The sequence below is a fragment of the Falco rusticolus genome, chromosome Z (assembly GCF_015220075.1).
Source record: "Falco rusticolus isolate bFalRus1 chromosome Z, bFalRus1.pri, whole genome shotgun sequence".
NCBI lineage: Eukaryota > Metazoa > Chordata > Aves > Falconiformes > Falconidae > Falco > Falco rusticolus.
In genome coordinates, this window is record NC_051210.1 from 23796020 (window position 1) to 23816500 (window position 20481).

General features: G+C 40.6%; 1 protein-coding gene across 3 annotated transcripts in view; it reads left to right on the forward strand.

The window, feature by feature from the left end:
* Positions 1–18405, forward strand: part of EPB41L4A (erythrocyte membrane protein band 4.1 like 4A) — a 134059-nt gene extending 115654 nt beyond the window's left edge. For all 3 annotated transcript variants that reach the window (XM_037374146.1, XM_037374147.1, XM_037374148.1), the window contains 6 exons: positions 6244–6363; positions 11690–11737; positions 12369–12437; positions 13326–13436; positions 13795–13876; positions 15403–18405. In XM_037374146.1, coding sequence (XP_037230043.1) covers positions 6244–6363; positions 11690–11737; positions 12369–12437; positions 13326–13436; positions 13795–13876; positions 15403–15531 — 559 coding nt within the window. In that variant the 3' untranslated portion in view covers positions 15532–18405. The remainder of the gene's footprint in view (positions 1–6243; positions 6364–11689; positions 11738–12368; positions 12438–13325; positions 13437–13794; positions 13877–15402) is intronic.
* Positions 18406–20481: the final 2076 nt, after the last annotated feature.

Genomic DNA, 20481 nt, shown 5'->3' on the forward strand with positions numbered 1-20481 from the left:
TCAGATTTCTTTGGAGTTCACTTACGTTGCAGTACAGTCTTGTGTGATGCTCGGCTAACAGTAACCTAGTGTGCGGGGAAGATTTGTTTTCCAGGTGAGCTCTGAAGTTTAAATGAAACGCTGAGTATAGTTTCAGTGATCAGTAGGTAAATGGTATTTTGTATCCCTTTCTCTTAGAACACTCTTGCCAGGTTTTTTCTCCTGTGAGATTTCTTGTTCAGGGAGATCCACAAGCAAGTGAAGGAAATTAGAAACTGACCACAAGAATGTTTTTAAGAGCTTCTTGCAATATAAAGATTGAATTGTAAGGATTAAGTTCTGCTTATAATTTTCTGAAGAATAAAAGGGCCTTTACCAATCCTTCCCTGTGTCATGGAAAAGTGCTTAAAATTAAAAAGAACTAAAATCAGTTTCTGTGCATTGTTTTTATGTTTTTCACATTTTCTGAAATGTAAGATACATCAGAAAGTTATAGCATTTGCAGCATCTCTTACTATTAGGTGGTCACTTGAAATCAGACCAGATTAAAAGTCCTTACATGTTGAAGTAAACAAGCACTAAATGAGCTGGATGTCTGAGACCTGTTCCTTGTCATCAGGTGCAGGGAAACCACCAGTCATAATGAATTTCTGCATTTTGTTAGCAGCCACATCAGGAATATGATAAGCTGAAAGGGCACAGGCACTGAATAGTTTTACTGTTAGCAGAGGTGAGCCAGGCCTAACAGGGTTAAATGGGAGAATATAATGAGGCTTGCAACTGCTGTTACTAAAGTTTTACCTATTGCATAGATTAATACTGATTTGTTTCCCAGTACGGTAATCAGGCCCCACAAGCAGACAAAAGGTTATACTGTTTTATTGGAATAAAATGACTGAATTCTTATATTACCCAAAAGGATCTGCTTCTGATCTTAGAAGAGTAGAATATATTGTTCACATGAGAAGACATCACTCTAAACTATTTATCAGATGAAAACAAATTATCAGAGAAAAACAGAAATGCAGGTGAAAACTTTTGAAACAATGCTGGAAAAAGGTTAGGGAGAAACTCTACTTGATCTTAATCAGTTGTAGAGGTTTCACTCCATCACATGAGTATTTTATCCTAAGCAGATGTTCATATGAAATCAAGGAAGAAACTGTGATGAGCATATTTCAATCACAGAAGAAATGTAGTTGCTTTTTTTAATGCTGTGGTCAACGTTTATTGTGTGGATAAAAGTATAGTAAATGAGCAGACAATGTATACTAGAGCATTGTCTTCTACTTGACTACACTTAGAAGATCCATTTGATTAGAATCACAGAATGACTGAATGGTTGTGGTTGGCAGGGTCCTCTGGAGGTCATCTGGTCCAACTCCCTGTGCAAGCAGGGCCACCTAGAGCTGGGTGCCCAGGACCATTCCCAGATGGCTTTTGCATATCTCCAAGTATGGAGACTTCACCACCTGCCTGGGCAACCTGTGCTAGTGTTCGGTCACCCTCACAGTGCACAAGTGTTTCCTGACGTTCAAGAGGAACCTCCAGTGTTTCAGTGTGTGCCCACTGCCTCTGGCCCTGGCACTGGGCATCGCTGAAAAGAGCCTGGCTGCGTCCTCTTTGCACTGTCTTTTCAGGTATGTACATACATTGCTGAGATGCCCTGAGCCTTCTCTTCTCCAGGCTGAACAGTCTCAGCCCTCTTAGCCTTTCCTTATAGGAGAGATGCTCCAGTCCCGTCATTATCTTGGTGGCCCTTTGCTGGGCTTTTTCCAGTATGTCTTATACTGGGGAGCCCATAACTGTACACTCTCCAGATGTAGCCTCACCAGTGCTGAGTAAAGGGGAAGGATCACACTTCTCGATACTCCTAATGCATCCCAGGATACCATTCAGCTTCTTTGCTACAAGGGCAGGTTCATGGCTTATGTTCAACTTGGTGTCCACTGGGATCTCAGGTCCTTTTCTGCAAATCTACTTTCCAGTTGGGCAGCTCCCAGCATGTATTGGTGCCTGGTGTTGTTTCTCCCAGGTGCAGGACTTCACACCTCTCCTTATTGAACTGCACGAGGTTCCTGTTGGCTCATTTCTCCAGCCTGTCCAGGTCCCTCTGGATGGCAGCACAGCTGTCTGGTTTATCAGCCTCTCCTCCCAATTTGGTTTCATCTGAAAACTTGCGAGTATGTCCTGCCCCATAATCCAAATCATTAATGAAGATGTTAGGCAGGAATGGACCCAATATTGACCCCTGGGGTGCACCGCTTGTTACTAGCCTCCAACCAGATTTTGTGCCGTTGATCATTATCCTCTGGGCCTGGCTGTTCAGCCAGTTTTCAGTGCACTTCACTGTCTGCTCATCCAGCCCATACTTCAACAGCTTGTGATGAGACAACATCAAAAGCCTTCCTGAAGTCCAGGTAGACAATATCCACTGATTTCCCCTCATCTACCAAGCCAGTCATTCTGCTGTAGAAGTTTCTCAAGCTAGTGAAGCATGACTTCCCCTTCCCAAGTCCATGCTGACTATTCCTTGTTACTTTCTTGTCAGTAATGTGCTTGGAAATGGTTTCCAGGATTAGCTTTTGCATATCTCCATCACCTTTCTGGAGGTGGAGGTGAGGCTGACCAACCTGTAGTTCCTTGGGTGCCTCTTCTTGAAGACACGAGTGACATTTGCTTTCCTCTATTCTTTGGGCACTTCTGCCAGTCACCATGATCATTCAGAGATCATTGAGAGAGGCCTTGCAATGACGGAAACTAGCTACCTCTGCACCCATGAGCCCATGGACTTAAGTATGCCCAGTTTGCTCAGGTCTTCTCTGACCTGATCGTCTTCCACCGAGGGTATGTCTTCCTTGCTCCAGCCTTTCTCCGTGGACCTGGGGCCTGGGATTCCTGAAGGCAGGTTTTGCTAGTAAAGGCTGAGGTGAAGAAGACATCCAGTGCCTCAGCCTTTTCCATGTCCTGTGTCACCAGGTCACCTGCCTCATTCAGCAGTGGGCCTTATCCTTCCTTTTGTCACCTGTCTGCTTACAGAAGCCCTTCTTGTTGCCTTTGACATTCCTGGCCAGATACAATTCCATTTGACATTTGGCTTTCTTAACCTAATTCCTGCATGCTAGGTGATGCCTGTGTCCTCCCACATTACCTGTCCCTGTTTCCACCTGCTGCATGTTTCCATTTTGTGTTTGAGTTTTGCCAGGAGCTCCTTGTTCATTCATGCAGGCCTTCTGGCATTTTTGCCTGACTTCCTACTTACTGGGATGGACTTCTTTTGAGCTTGGTCGAAGTGACCCTTGAATACCAACCCACTTCCTTAGGCTTCTTTTGTCTCCAACGGCCTTATCCCACTGGACTTTTCCAAGGAGATCTTCGAAAAAGCCAGAGCCTGCTCTCTTGCAGTCTAGGGTTGTGGTCTTGTTTTTTGAGCTCTCTCCTCTCAGGTTCTGAATTCCACCATCTCACAGTCACTGCCACTGAGCCTGCCTTTGGACTTCACATCCCCAGTGAACCCCTCACTGTTGTACATTGTACCTAAATGATAGCTTATTGCTCAGATATTTTAAGTGAGGTTTCAAGAATCAAGTCTTCAAAGTTGCCTGTCTTAAGAGAGGTTATCATTGCATAAATGTAGCGTGCTATGGCATCACCTGAAATGGGGGAAAAAGTCTCTAAGTCAACAGATGAGTGAGGATAGTCTTAGGACTTTCCATTTTACCATCAAGTCTTCCTGCAAACAATCTTTAATTTGTCACTGTGATAGCTGTTAATCTCAACTGGATTTATTTCACCTGTCATTAACAAGGATTTTTTTCCTATAAGGCATAAATGAACTTGTTCCTTTGTGGGAGCAAAAAGTAAAAAGAGTGAAAGGGAAGTTGTAATGGACTGAGTACAAGGGCAACACTTTTTTGTTAGAACTATCTTTAAATAGAAGTTTAGGTTATGAGTTAAATTTCTTTCCACTCTTTTTGGGGTGAGGTGGGTGTTTGGCTTTTGTGGTCATCTCTGTGGCCGAAAAGCTAAAGGTTCTGCCCCAAAATTGTTATGATTTGGTCATTGCATCTAAATAATGTATTTTGTGTAGAGATTGTGTTACCTGGGTCATCCTTTATGTTGCTAAATGTGAGCGGAGTACCTTTCTTTGCAGCTGCGAAATGAATGCTTTATTCCTTCTTATTTCAGTGTGCTGACACTGCTTATTTTAACAGCTCCCGTGCTACTTTATGTATTTAGGGTTTTGGTATTGTGCTGAAATTAAAGAGATAAATAACAGTGGTGAACAATGTTACAACAAGTAGAAGCAAGGAGGCAGAGTAGGAATTACTTGGGATAGATAAAAGCATTGCAAAGGACTGTGCTTGCCATGCAGTGGCAGATGCTAATCTACTAGATTAGTGGAATAGACCAGAGCAGAAATGATGTGTTTAGTCCCTTAATGAGAGGTCATTTGTGGTCAGTGTGGAAGTGGGGCTTCAGGCACAGAGGTGCAGGATCTCATGTGCTCTGTGCCATGGTATGGACCTCGTGCTCTTGCTACATTGTGTGGGTTTCCTGAGAAGAATGAGTGTCTCTTAGATGTTTTATGGCAAGCATTCAAATGCCTTCTTCAGTGCACAGCTGTCTACTTGGCCTGTTAGGAGTTGTGTGGGAGAGATGGGGCAAGGTACTGTACTGGCAAGCTGGCAGATCCACCACCCATGGCAGCAGTGCTGGTCTGGCCGCTGCCTGTCTTATTTTTGTGCAAGTGATTGCCATATGTGGGAGGCATTTGACTGTGTTTATACCATGTGAAATTATTGCAGTCTCCACAAATTGGATTACTGGGGACGAAAATCACAATTCATTACTTGTTGCTGTGCGAGTTCTTCTGCTGAATCTTTAGGTAGAAGTTTATGTTAATCCCTGTCACCAGATTACAGGTTGAAAAAGACTTGCTTAGAAATCAAAACCTGATGTTTGCGGTTTTCTCTGGATGCTTGGTACCATTTGGTAGAGTTGTAGCGCTTTACACTAGTTGAGGATCCAGCTCAAAATCCATTATGCATGTGAGAGAAGATCTGATTAGAGGAAAAGCAGCATCCTGCATAGCCAGTTTAGCCTGATACAATTCAAAACTCAAGGAGGAAGGCACATCTATAGTGAAAAGCCACAACAGCAGCATGCTTTGCATCTCCTATCAGTCATGTCTCCGGTGTAATCCCTTTATCTCTGCTGGCTTGTTTTACTTGTCAGTTTTCTGTTGTTTTCTGTTAAACTACTCTGGTTTCTTCAGTATGCCAGCCATACTATCCTATCAGAGAGCCCACTCCTGGAGTGATATTTTCCAGGGTTGTTTCTAAATCCCTGCTGAATTTTAAATTCAGTGCTGTGACCAAACATACTAATTTGTTCCACCTTAGCACTTCATCACACCACCCATTTCAGCAACCTCGAAACTACGAAGCATCTGTAGAGCTTTGGCCAAATGCTGGCATTCTGCTTGGTCTGGCTGGTTGGGTCGTTGCATAGGTACTTCAGCCCGCTAAGAAACATGCTGAATTTATAGGATTTTGACATTTGGTTTCATCTGTACTACATTCCCATAATGGATTCATGGATTTTAAAAAAAGCAAACCAAAAAAAAAGGAGAAATTAAAGGCATATCATGTCATTGAGAAGCTCACAATCAGAGACAGAGGCCAAAGCCACAGGGGATGGCACAGAAGGGGTGCAGTGGCAGGACGCTATGTACCTGGGGCCGACAGGCAGACCTGCATGCATTCTGGGCTTTGTGGCAGGCCAGGGTGAAGGAATAGCTTCCTCTGAGCGGGAACTCACCAAGGGCATCCCTGGGGGATTTTCCCTGCATCCCTGCAACAAAGTATTTAGAAAAGTTGTAGTAGCAGAGCCTTGTATCATGATGTGGGGCTTATACTTGCTGCGGGTGAGGTGGGCTGGAATATGTGAAGAGGAAGAAAATTGTAGATGTTTGGCTTGGGCTGGGAAGATGAATTCAAGTTCTGGGCCTGTTCATAAAGGCCTGCGTAATTTCATTTTTGTCTTATGCTATTTCTAAATAAGAAATCCATGAGTTTGCTTTGATACAGCTTCTTAGATTTTAATGTATTTTGGGAACATCAATTACAATTCAGCAGGATGAAAATATAAGGTATTACATTGGCAGGATCTGGATTTTTGTGGGGAAAAAGATACGCCATTGCTTCTCAGTGCATTCTGCATCAGAGACCACAGACTAAACTCCTAGTACTTCTTTTGCAGATTACGTCAAGAGAATGACATGGTTGACTCAGCTCCTCAGTGGGAAGCTGTGCTACGGCGACAAAAGGAGAAAAACCAGGTGGATCCAAACTACCGGCGATCCAGGCACAGATCTCGATCGTATGTAACCCTTCTCCTCCTTGATGTGAAAATCAAGGCTGCTGTAGCATGTTAAAAAGCAGGAGGAGTATCTCCAGACATTTTTGTGAAATGCATGCTCACTTGTTTAATCTCATAATTCTGCAGTATTGTTCCAGATGAGACCCACTGCTGACGTCTCCATGCAAAATTACCATTGGCAAGCAGCAGTCAGTAATATATTGTGTCCTGATGGCAGGACTTCCCTGATGGAGCTGTGCTGCCAGGCGATGCTGCTCCTGCTGACAGCTGGTTTTGACATGGTGAAGTTGTCAGCTTCTAAAATTAGTTTTCTCAAACCAACAAAAATGCTGGTTTCTTGTAATTCCTATTTTTCTTCTAATGACATGTTTTGGAGGTATAGACACACTGTTTTGTATTAAGTTTGTGTCCAGCCTAATCTGCCATGCAAGCCACCATCCAAAGCAGCACCAGGATCTGCGTGCCCAGCAGGCAGGGCAAGGCAGGGCAGGGCAAGGCAGGGCAGAGCCTGGAGTGTTGCAGAGTGCCAGGAGAGCAGCTATGAGGCACTGGGAGAGAAGGAAGGAGATGCCATCTTTGAAACCGTATACCTACCCTCACTGCCCAGCTGACACGGATGAGTTGCCAGCCCTGATGCTGATGGTGTAAGGTGTGACCTCTGTAACACACTTAGATAGGTACTTCGCATTAATGCCTTTTCTTAAATTTACCTTTCATGTTAAGATGTACCAAGAGAAACTGTACAGTGCCTTAAATTATTATTTCACTCATATTGATCATACCATAATCTGCACTGAAGTTTCCAGTATTAAAATCCACTTGAGTTCTGTTTTCAGTTGCCCATGTTGCTAGGACTCCTTTGTGTCTCCAGTTTCATAGTGTATATTTTTCATTCTTTTATGAGAAATAGAATTTGCCATTAAAATTCCAAATGGTGGAATTTCTACTTTAACTGGCTTTGTACAGACTTGTTCACTTTCAGCTGTGCAAAAGTCAAATGTTATTAGGTGTAATTGTATAATGATATATTAATAAAAATCAGGGATATTAAAGTTCAGTTGTATGGAATCCACAAAATATAGCCAATTAAGTTTGATTTACATTTTTTATTATATACAGAAAGTGCTGTAAACTAGGAAATGTACTCAGTTAATAATGGTTGGATTAAATTTATAGCCAGCTTTTCTTTTTTTCCTATAGGACAAGTAAATGTAATTGGTTGGCCAGCATGGGCTCCCTCTTGTGGCTAACTTAACTTACAAAATGTCTTACTTTCCAGCACAGTGACATTCTGACTTATATTTAGTTTATTAGCAAAAAACCATAAACGTGTAGCATCTTACTAAACAAAGAAGGGTGTTAGAGGAAGCAAAGAAATGAGGAAATCCTGAAGATTTTGGATGGCTTCTCACTTCTTTTCCCTATTGTATTAGTGATGAATATATTCCTCCTTTTTGTCTCACTCTTCAATTTAAAAAAAAAAACAAAACCTAAAAAACAAAATAAGCCCAAACCTCCCAAGTATGGCAGAGAACATTAACATATGCAAGTAAGAACTAAAAAAAGTAAAATGGGAATTCCTTTCAAAGTGCTTAGAATAAATTTAGTAAAAAGGCAATTAACTGTTAACCTGCAGTAGGTTATAAGAGCATTTAACTAAATTTGGCTCAGCTGTTTGCTTACATGACTGGATGCAGGTCAGAGTGAAGGGAAATGTGATTCCCTAGGGTGCAGGGTATGGCTGGTTTTGCTTTTAAATCCATTCATATGGTCATTTAAATTTGCACACTTAGCAATTGATACAAACACCTTATTTTAGTAGTACAGATACATCTTTCACCTTAAGTTCCTTATCACAGTCAGCTTAACTAGAGGTTCATTTTGGAAACGTGAAGTAATGGCTGAAATATTTGTTACTGTGCCTGGCAAACATTATCAAACATTTCATTTGTTTGATAATGAGTAATATTAATCATTTGGTGGTGAGGTGTGTCTCCTTGGTCTCAGGAATAAAGATATTTGACAAGAATTTGACCTTTCTTTCTCCTAAAGGAATCAGCAAATAGGGAGCACTCCCAATTCTAGTTCTACAGGGTTTATTTTCAAGAGTTCATGTAAAACATCTGTGTAGCCAAAGGGCTTTTTTTAATTAAGAAGAATGGCTATTAAAATTCCATGGCTATTTAAATTTACCATTTGTGACTCAAAATGAAATATTAATAAGGGTACAGATGCAGACACAAAAAATGACGTAGACCTTATTAATGTGTGGAGTCATTCAAGCTTGTGAAAATGAAATAAAAATAAACAAAAAAAACCCTAGAGACTCATCACTTACTGGGAATTCCCATTACGTTTCTTGTGCATTAGAGAATCTGATTAGTGTACAAATTGTCCCAGAAGCTATTGATTCGGATACTTCAATAGGACAATCTGAGTATACATATGTCAAAAACTGTGAATTCTAAAACAATTCCGAGTAAAAAGATGAAAACAAATTGAAAGAGTGATTGTGATCTGCCTTTAAAGATTTAATGGAAGGATTGCTGTATTGTGGGCTGTTAAGAACATATACAAACATGAATTTCCCATGCAGTATATGCAATACCTACATTTCACCTTAACCAGACCTTTCTTTTTGTAAGCTTTTCTTCATTTTGCCTTCAAAGGAAGCAGGAACAGGCCTTTGGAAGGAAAATACATTTATTAAGATACTTTATCTGTATCGTATTTTTAGATATTTCTTATGAGGGGAGTTAACTGGAATAAATGCTGTGAGGTTATCCCAGTATGGTAACACTTAAACAGACGGAAAATAAATGAGGTTGGGATGGGAATTCATAAAAGCAGTTTGTTCTGAGGAATCACTGTGTTTAGCCCTTTCCTTATTTTTTTTTTAATTTTTTTATTGTGGGATGCCATATTGCTAAATGGGTATTTTACAGCAGTGGCTTTCATTTTAGTGTAGTTGCAGGGGTGGAAGGAGGGGAGAATGGCAGAGCTCACAGAATTAACACCTGGAGTTGGCTGCAGAAAGCAGGAGGCACAGTTCCTAGAAAAACAGAGAAACAAAGATGACTTCTTACTTAACTACTATCTTTCTCCACTGCCCCACAAATTAATATTTCTTATTGCAGGTGAGGCTTCTCATGGTGCTTGGTGATATTCCAGACTTCAGGCTATGTCCTGAACCGTTGTATTTCCTTTGGGAGCGACCTTGAGTGTTTGCTTCCTCAGGCAAACTAGGGCTTGTAAGCATTACAAAGCCTCCCTGTTTTTTCAGGGAGCTTTCTCATTCCCCACTGCCTGATTATTCAGCCTCAGAGGAGGATGCCTGCCTTCCCAGCCGCAGGGTGAATGCAGGGTTTGTAGCTGCTATTTTGCGAGTAGGGGGTTGCAAGGAAGGAGAAACCAACTCAAACTGAGGGGTAAAAAGGGCTGTTAAATGCCACTGTACACCAAGCTACTGCATCAGCGAGTTAAAACCAGCATGAACAGATGTAAGAAGGAGAGAAGGAGAAGTAAATGCAAGAAGGGTGAAGGAGAGATAGGAGAAGTGAAAATCGAGAGAAAACTAAATGCATTATAATGGTAAGACACAAAGCCACAAAAAGCTATGAATGCTGAGAAAAATTGGACTGCAAGCTACTCGTGGTCATAACTATTGCCATCATGAAGACCTGAGCAAATGGAACCGGCAGCAGAGTGGTCTGTCAAGGATGGGAATCATTTGGGGTGGCTTTGTCATGCTGCCTGGAAAGCTGTTGCCACCCTGGAGCCTAAGAAGGTTATGAATTAGTTCATATTAGTCCCAATAGGGAATCACAGATGTAAGGCTGTTTCTCACCTTTCTATCTCTCTCTGGTATTTATGAAGCAGCAAACTAATACCTCCCAATACTTCTGCACCTGTAAAATCTTAAAAAAAAAAAAAAAAATAAAAATCCCCAAACCTAAAACATTACCATCCCTACATAATTTGCCTTTACACGAACTGTAAAACATTTACTGCAACGTAGATGTCTCTGAACATTATTCCTAGGCTGAAGTCTGGAAATGAGCCAACCACAGTAGTGGTGAAATAAGAAAACAGTGAAACTGTTGGTGCTAGAGAGCAATTTGGATTTATTTCTGACATAGCTGTGTCACTGGTCAAAGGAGAGCCAATTTAGTAGATACAGAACTCTGCTGTCCTCCTTGATCTTCATTTAGATTTGGATTATATCACTCCAAAAGCATCTTCGAATGTGATAGACCCTTCTGTTTAATGGAAAAAAAGCAAGCTGTATGATCTGATGATGTAAGACATAAATCTTTGAGAAACTGTGCCTTCAGTGGGAGCATTATATGCATGCTAGTTCTGTCTAAAAGTTGCAGCCCTCACATCTCAGATGGTGTGGAATATCAGTCTGGCTGTCCACACTGACTTTGTATAATCCCAAAGAAAAAAGTTATCTGATCTCTCCATGCAAATGTAGTCCCTGCCACTGTGTAAAATGCTTAATCTATTATTTTGCATGGGTTTTGGTGAATTCTAGGTACAACTTCAACAACAGACGTGGCTTTGCACTAATCCTGCAATAAAACAGAGTAAGAAAAATAAAAATAAATGGGATCCAGTTTGAAGACAATGTCTTCTTATAATCAGCAGAAAATGTGAGGCATGCCATTCATGTTTACTTTACTACATCTCTATGTCTGCAACAGGGAACTCACGATTTTAGCTAAGTACTTTCTCTGTGAATGAAATACTTGCTAAAATATGTGTGTGTGAGAGTATGTGTGTTGCTGGTTTGGTTTGTTCATTGTTGGCTTTTTGTCCTGGACGTCACAAAAGTAAAGGAAGTAAGCAAGAGGTGACCTGAGCAACAGGTCCTCTTTATTGGTGCTCACTGGGAATGGCCAGGGATTACTGGTGTCTCCGTCTGGCATGGCCTGTCCCTCCTCCTGCCCACAAAGGGCTTTCTCTGTGTGTCACAGGACATTTCCGAGGGTCTTTTACAAAGTGTTATCCCAAACCACATTGTTCTCAGCTGGGTAAGGGCTGGCAGCAGCTGAACACTGTTTTGGCTTTTGGCTTGCAAGTTTCTGCTGTTTATGTTTTATGCATACTCAAGTCAAAAGACAAGAAATGACTTTTCAGTTGGAACAAAACGATGAAGTTTAATGCATTTTCTGAGATAACAAACCTTAAAATTGAAGTAACTGGTGGATTACATTTACTATGATTTCTGTACAGGGTCTGTGCTGTTAAGTTATTTGAACAGCAACACATCAGACAATGGTTTTCATAGTTCCACCTTTGTTGTCTTTGTTGGTGTTTATAGGAGGAGCCCAGATGTACAAGCTAAAGAAGAACTGTGGAAACATATTCAGTAAGTACAGTCCTTGTAGGATCTGAGTGACTGCTTGCTTTGCTTCTGATTATTCACATCTCCTGCACTGTGGTTATAAGGCATTATATTGTGATTTAGTGATGGGCCACAGTACATTATGTGGGTGTTAATGACCTGCTATGTGTAGAAGGTACTGCAGATCACTGAATGCACTGAATACAGATGACCACTATATGTAGCTGAATTATTAAAGAACACAGCATTTTAGAGATGTATTCCTCTGTGGCTTCCAAAATGACCTTGCTTGTAATACTGACAGTTCTAGGATGAGGCCCTATATGCTGTAGAGCTATGAATTAGGAAGATAGTTAGCTATTCCAAAGCATATTTGATGTTCAGTATACACAATGTTCATGGATATTGTGAAGCAACAAGATCAGATTTGCAGGGAGGTGAGAGGAAGGTGGAACAGGATGTGACACGCAGTTGAAGCAATCAACGTGAAGTTAGACACATTTCTTAACAGATTTCCTATTTTGATGTTAAGATAGCTTCAGGGCTGCCAACAGCTTGTTTCAGTAAATCTTTTTAGCCTAATATAATAAAAATAAGAGTGGTTTTGCAGTTGGTAGCTACTGTTACATTTTTTTACTTTGCTAATCCTTTCTAGGAAGGAGCTTGTGGATCCATCTGGCTTGTCTGAGGAACAATTGAAAGAAATTCCATACACTAAAATAGAGTGAGTTTATGTCAGGATTTTTCTTTGTGAATATAAAAACCCACCTTTTTTTTATTTTACTGTGAACTTTGTCATACTGAAATAGGAGTGGGTTTACACATGATCTCTAAGCTTTTGTCTACTCCAGATGCTGTAGGATGGGTTGGGTGAGGATACTTAATATTTTTAAAACCTAATTTATTTATTTTTCCAAAATATGAGAAAAATAATCTCCATCTTTCCCTGTCTGTCCCACATACTCATGAACCTGCTGGATGTCTGTATGTTCTGTATGTCTCCCTGTGCCATCCATAGATCCGTTTTATGTTACCCACTACAGAATCAGAGAAAACTGCATGCAAACAAGCAAATCCATTTATTTCCTAAACTTCTTCTGTTTAAATTTTTTACTCCAGTCATCTAAGGCACTATTGACCAGTTCAGACCCTTTCCTTGCTTGTCATGGAAACCTGCCATGGTCTGCCAGGACACAGCTGTTTCCTTAAGAACCAACATCTATTTCACTGTGATAATTGCCCATTTGGGATGCTAGTGCAAGCAGCTGCATGTGGCAGGCATGGCATCCTGGTTTGCATTATAATGAGCTTCCACAACACCACTAAACAAAAAAGGCTGATGTCAAAGCTGTATATATTAATGCATTCTGTATTAAATTTCATTCTCAAATATGGACATACCAGTTTGTGACCTTTGCACTTTTGAAGCATTGAATTCCAAGTACAGACTCATAAGAAAAGCATCAGCCTTTTAAATTGAGCCAATGCAAGAAGCTGTCCATTACACTTCAATAAGAAATGGGGGGATCTCTCAGTCTGCGGCTGAATTTATGGTTTTGTGCCAAAGAATGGGTTTACTAACCTACTGTTGTGAATTCTGTGTCTCTCTTAGGACTCAAGGTGACCCGATCCGCATTAGGCATTCACATTCTCCTCGAAGCTACCGTCAGTATCGGCGGTCCCAGTGCTCCGACGGTGAAAGATCTGTCCTGTCTGAAGTGAAGTATGTTAATGTGGTTATTAGCAATGGACTGGTTTAGTGTGGTCCAAAAGTTGTTCAAAGATCATGGTTAGATTACAAGTAGCAGAAATGCGGTTGGTTGCTGGCGTACGATTCAGGCAACCCTTTAAATAGTAGCTCTTCAGAGCCCCTTGAGAAGGGATGGGATGACCTGTGCCCTGAAGGTGCCCACTAACCACAGAGGATCAGTATGATAGCTTTAAAATATCTAACGTCAGGTGATAAGCCTTTCAGATTTTGCCTTTCAGATTATGTAGCTCTCTGGGTCAATTTTATTATTCTTCCTCTGCACAGTTATACTTCATTATAGCAATATCCTTTTTTAATATTGTAATTCCAGTTTGAAAACTGATCTGGTGCCTCCACTGCCTGTTACACGATCTTCAGATGCGAAAGGTCCTAGCATCCAGTTGACCCAACAGGTTAGTAGTTGTGCATCCTTTGCAATTTTCCTTTTCTTGTTTTTTTTGGAGGGAGAAGGTGTGTGTGTGTGTTGGGGGGGGGGGGGTGTCTAGTGCTTTATTTAAGTTAGATCTTTGTTTCTCAGTGAAAATTAAAGCTGGCTGAGATTTTTTCAGCAGCAGCATAGCTTGAAGTTTTACATTTTGCTTATATTTACACTTTGTTTATATTTCCAAATATATGTAGTTCTGTAGCATATGCCCCTGCAAACACCTGCCTCTGCTGCTGGAGGACCCTTTCCCAGTTTGTTTGATGCTTCCTTAAGACAGTACCGTGTTCTCCAAAGGAGGAGAATCAACTTTCAAAATTTCTTGAAATTAGAAGTGTGCTTGGGATGCAGTTGTAATCACAGCCTACTATCATTTATTTGCCTCTTCTTAGAGGTTTGTGGCTCAGCCTTAAAGCACTGCTTTTTTTCTTTTTTTCCCCAAATGCTGAATGGTTTTTTACATTGTTGAAATCTAAAAAGGATGGAACTTGCCTTTTTAAATGTCATCAATGGCTTTCATCATACATTATCATACCATATCTCTCAGCTTTGCTAGTTTTACTGAGCTGAAAACGTGAGAAGTAAATGATATTCAAAAAGCACTTGCAGGTCTTCTGTACAAGCACACAAAAGGAAAACCAAAACATGGGAGAATTCCATAATATGTAACTTACCACACCAGTCATCATGTCCAATGATCTGGCATGTGGATATACCAAACCCACATGCTAATACTGTATGTAGTGTGGAAACTGCACAGAATATAACCAGCAAAACATGTCACATTTCATCTCATAAGCAGTTAGAATAACTTAAGCTTGAACAATTTTAAAATGATAAACAGGTATTTTTCACTTTAAGGCTAGTTAACACACTGCTTGTTCTTAGATAGGAATTAGGCTCCAGGTTACTTGTTTTCCTGCATATGATGTCAAAGATGAGCTGTCCAACGTTTTTCTGTAAGGACTTGCTCCAGCAGTCAAGGGAAGTTGGTATACTTAAGGCTAAGCACATTTATGTGCTCTGTAGAAATGGGTAACTTATGTTACTGAGTCCTGTTCAAAATTAATATTGTCTTATTTCCATTCCTGTCCAATACAATGTGGCTTAAATTTATGTCCTGGAAGGAATTAATGGTATGATATTCAGTGTCCACAAACACCTGTCTTTCCCCACTGCCCCAGACCCCCTCACAACAGTGGCCATTAATTCCCTGTGAGAGCTTGCCTGCAGTGCTCTGCTAAATATCAAATAATTAGTCATGACATTTCCTGAATAGGGAATATGCATCCAAATAGTGCAGGGGGGCAGCAGCTAGCTGGGGAGAGAGGAGGCAAGAGGGGGAAAAAGTCGTGTTTGATCAAATAAATGTAGAGATGTTAATATTCCTGGTGTGTATTATATCCTTAGCCTAAGGCTGTCATAGCAGCAGTTATCAAATTGCAGTATTTAAATTCTGCTATACCTTTTCAACATATTTTAATTTGTTCCCTTCAGAGACAGAATGGATCTAAAGACAGCCTAATAGAAGAAACATCTCAACTGTCTACTAACAACGTTGGTGGAAAACCCACCACTAAGATCGTAAAAACTGTGCAGGTCTCCCACTTCAAGGTGGAGACTTGACTGCCGCAACTGAAGATGGTGAATGGATTTTATTCTTTGGAAACTGAAAATTAATGTGTGTGTGCAAGGGAAGGAACTGACGTTGACGTGGTAGCAATTTCTTCAGGACACTCAGAAGCGCAGGCTGCTTGCTGGGAAGGCCGAGCAGTGCTTTTATCACCAACACTGTTCTAGTGGTGTGACTGATCAAGGAGAAGCTGCCTGATTAGACAACCAAAAAGAAAAGTCTTAGTAAAACTGAATGATCATCAGTTACATTTCCAAAAAATGAACAAAAAGAAGTGCTGCAACAAAACAGGCTTTATGGTCTGCTCTGTAACTGAATCGCCTTTTTCCAAAAAATGACTGTTAACTGACATGATCAGGACCAGATGCTTCAAGAGAAGCAAAATAGTCATATTTTTGGTCAATTGTGCAATACAGTGTGATATGGGGAGAATTATCTTCACAATTTTATATGGGGATCAACTTGTGTCCTGAGACATGAGGACTGATAGCTCTTACAAGGTTTATTTTAGCCTAGCACAACAACAGTTGTCAATACAAAAGTTGACTCAGCCTGTTTTAGCTCAAAAATAATACACTCGGTAACACCCTGTAGCAGAGAGTTCCAGAGGTGATACAGACTTACTTTCCCTTGGCAGTTTTAAGTGTTCTCATTTTTTAATACTCTTTTATGTAGAGGGACTGTTTAATTGAATATTCCATACCACAGAAATACATCTATCACCTTATAGTAAACCACACTGGAAAAACAATGGATAATATGTACTGACCCACCGTATTGAGACTGCTTATCAAGGCACTTAAGTACAGGTTAAATGAAACTTGTGGAGTAGGATTTAAGACAGCTAGCAAATAGACTTTTTTTTTTTTTTAATTAAACTAGATTAGCAAAATCTGCCTTAATCTCTTTTCATATGAAATAATCAATGCTAGTAATTTCTGATACTTTTCTCTGAGCCATTTCTACTATGATAAAATTACGAAGGCAGTATTTCAGGTATGTTAATTGCAATTTTTTTTTTCTATTGTCATGGTAGGAATAGTAAGTGTTAATGATGCTGCACATTGAGTGGGTTATCTTCTAGTATGTATCTGAAGTGATGCCTAGCTCTTCTCCTGTCCTATCACTGTGTACAAATAGCTGAAAGTTATTCCTCTGCCTCCCTTTTCTCCACAGTCAGCCCATGGATGAGTCTTCTGGTGTTGTTAACTTAATTGAGAAGCTTAGCAAAATCTTTGTGTCGTGAAAGTTACTTTTGCTAAGTGTAATCCCCAAACTAAATATTGAATTTGTCCAACAGCATTGAAAATGGCTGTGGTAGCTCGTACCTTCTTACATCTCTTCTTCTTAAACTCTGCCCCGACTGCCTCCAGTGATTTGCAGTGATCCTGTGTCTTCTACCCCTAGCAACACCATACCAGGGGACTGTAGCCCTGTCAGAAAAGCAATACTCTTTGAGAACTGGAGTAAGCGTAAGGCATCTGAGTTCCACTTCACAAGTTTACTTCACATGAGTTTACTAATACACGTATTAACTAAAAAAAAACAGAGAAGTGAAGCCTCGTATGATGTGTTTTATTTTCCACTTCATTTTTTTGATTCTTTATTGTTTCATGATGCGAGGTGGTCAGGTGGATGCTGCTGGTCAGGGTGGTAGCCATACAGTTTGTATATTCCTATCACAGTAGATTGCTATGGGAGATGCTCCATCATGTGAGGGAAGGCAGATTAATTTATAAATATTTTTCTTTGATCACTTATTTTGGACAGTTCTGCTTCTTGAGTCTCAGTGAACAAATCTAAGGGAAGGAAAGCACTTAGAACCCTTCTGCAGTAAAAATTCTGTTTTCATGGAGGTTCTGAATTTACTATGGATTTCATTCTAGGACATTCTTGGGCTTGGCTTACAGTATTTGCTCAATCTGCTTTGTAAGTCTGTTAAACGATTTCATTGTCATTGCTTCAATGTAAAATGATCCTTTAAGATATATTTATAATCTTATATAGTATTCTCAAAAGCACCAGTTTAAAAAAAAAAAAAAAAAGTGCAAAACCCCCACAAATCAAACAAACACAAAAAAATGTCCCATCACTGTAGCAAAGATTGTGGTGATACAGATTAATCTAGAGCATCACAGTCTTTTGGAAGACTACTGAAATACAACAAACCACACAAGAACTGGTTTCAGTATCTGCAATGAAAACCACTCTTTATTTCTTCAAGAAGGTGCTTCAAGCTGGAGCATTTTGAACCTGCTTGTAGTTTGTTGCTTTCTAAATCACGACCATTATTCTTCATTCCTTACTTAGGCCCAGGCAAGTAGAACATACCTACTATTTTAGGAGGATTTGTGTTGTTACTATTTGAGAATTATCAGTACATAGTGACAAAATCTTGCCAATCCTCAAACACTAATTAAGAAGAAAATTACATGTAAGGTTTATATCCAACCTCATGTTTTCCTGTGTGTTGTCACCTGCCTGTGGGCTTTTGTGTATTATTGCTGGATACCATCAGCCAAGTGTGTGGTTTTACTTATCCCACAGCACCAAAACATAGGCTTCTCTCTAGTCTAACAGAGATAGGTTTTGATTCTCAAGTCACAGGAGAATTGTTTCATAACCAAGCCAACTTTTCTGCATTTAAATGAGAAATTTACAGAAAGAATCCTGAATTTGAGCTGGTGGTCTTCTCTCCAATGAAACTATGTAGGTTTTAGCAAGTCTAATGCTTGGTCTGGGGCACTAACATACAGTTTTGTGTCTGCAAGACGAAGCTTAAAACCTCTATTACATGTTAAGTATCAGTGCCAGAACAAGGCGAAACTTGGACAAGGACATCACTGTCAGCTAATAGTACAGAAAAAGAAACTTCTTCCATGTGTGTGAGCCTCCTTTCCCTTCAAGCTTCTTTTCCTCAGTCATTTGAGGAAAGGCGCCTTTTCTTGTGATCTTGTTATTTTTGTGTGAGAGATACCTACAAGTCATCAATCACTGAAAGCACGCACCGTGTCACAGCTGTGCTCTGTAGCCCTAAACCAGCCCTACAACATCTGTAAGTGGCTGGCGTCTTACAGCTCTGAGCTATACCTTGCCCTTTCCACAGTTGCTGCCCTTCCCTGGCTCTCCCGGGGCTTTCACCGCCTAGAGGCAGTTTGGTTTATCAGACCTGGAGTCTGGGTGTCAGTCCGAAATGCCTGTGCCCCCTGATGAGTCAGGCAGAAGACAGCTGATGTATAACCATGTCAGGCAAAGTTTACCCTGGGGTTGGATGCCATACAGGCCTGTCCTTACATGGACAAAGGACTGATATTTGAGACACTGTCATCCTAATTCTGCTTGTAGTCTGCTGAATTGATCTCACGCCAAGAATTTTAACTTCGTGCCTCTGCATTTACCTCTTCAGAGACTTCTGCAAGTGCTAAAGATAGGTAAGTTGTGAAACTGTCTCACTTACTAATTAGCAACACCTGCAACATAGAGATACCTCTTTGCAAAACACGTATTTTATACAATAAAGAGGGCTTGCTAACCACACCACAAAAGCATTTATGTATATCCCATATTGGTGCCCTTGCTTGTTAGCTGGTTTCTTTCATTAGGAGCTAGCCTTGACTTGTGTTCTACATTGAGCTTCTTACCAATATCCCTAACCTTGCAACTTGTATTCTTGTTGAGCTGATTTTATTAAAGATGCTGGTTGGGGGGGGGGGGGGGTGTGTGCGGAATCACTACCATTTAAGTTGCCAAATCAATCATCTTTATACAGGTGAATATTAAACTGAATTGATAGCACATTTTCTTTTGGGAAGGCCTGTTTAAATCAAAGCTTCCTAGAAATATGTTTGAAAACAACATACATAAACATATTAATGTGATGCATATGTTCTATGTACATTAAGTATTCATGAAGCAACTGTGTGCTTTATTTTAAATTGAGTTTGATAGATGGCTGTGTCAATACTTGTGTCCAGGTTATTTAAAAGTAAAGTAAAACTTGAAGTTTTAGGGCATGCCATGGTTGCCTGTGTGTCTTATTTACATTACACAAAGGAGCAAAGCCTTCAGAAACACAGATTCATTTGACAACACCATCTGGCAAAAACAGGTGTGGTATCAATTAAAACCCACTTGAGGATACAGCTTTTCCAGATTAAGTATTTTTCCTGGTAGCAGAAAGTTGTCAGCCTAAGGTTTACACTTCCAGTGCATATCCACGCTAGCTTCCTTTCTTACCTAAAAATCACCAGAAAGCCACAGCAGACTACATAAGCTGTCAAACCAAACACACGGATGCAGAGCCAGTGTGGCAGATGCTCTCTTCTTAATGTACCTGTTTTAATTTCTCTCCTCTTATTTGTCTCCTTGCTAAGAGTTGTGGTGGGTTGACCTTGGCTGGACAGCAAGTGCCCACCAAGCTGCTCTATCACTCCTCTCCTCAGCAGGACGGCGGAGTAGAGAAAATCAGATGGAAAAAAACCCTCGTGGGTCAAGTCAAAGACAGTTTAATAAAGCAAATCAAAGACCACATGCAGAAGCAAAAGAAAACAAAAGATTTATTCACTACTTCCCATCAGGAGGCAAAGTCCAGCCAGGAAGCAGGGCTTCGGTATGCATAGCAGTTGCTCTGGAAGACAAACGCCGTAATAACACAATACCCCCCCGCTCCCCTCTCCACGGTATGGAATATTGCATGGAATATCGCTCTGGCCAGTTTGGGTCAGCTGTCCCAGCTGTGTCTCCTCCCAAGATCTTGCCCACCCCCTGCTCACTGGGTGAGGGGGGAATGTTGGAGAGACAGCCCTGATACAGTAGCCAGAACACTGGTGTGTTATCAACACCTTTCTAGCTACCAATACGAAGCACAGCACTGTAACAGCTGCTATGGGGAAAATTAACTCCATCTCAGCCAGACCCAAAACAAGACTGAAGAAAACCACTCC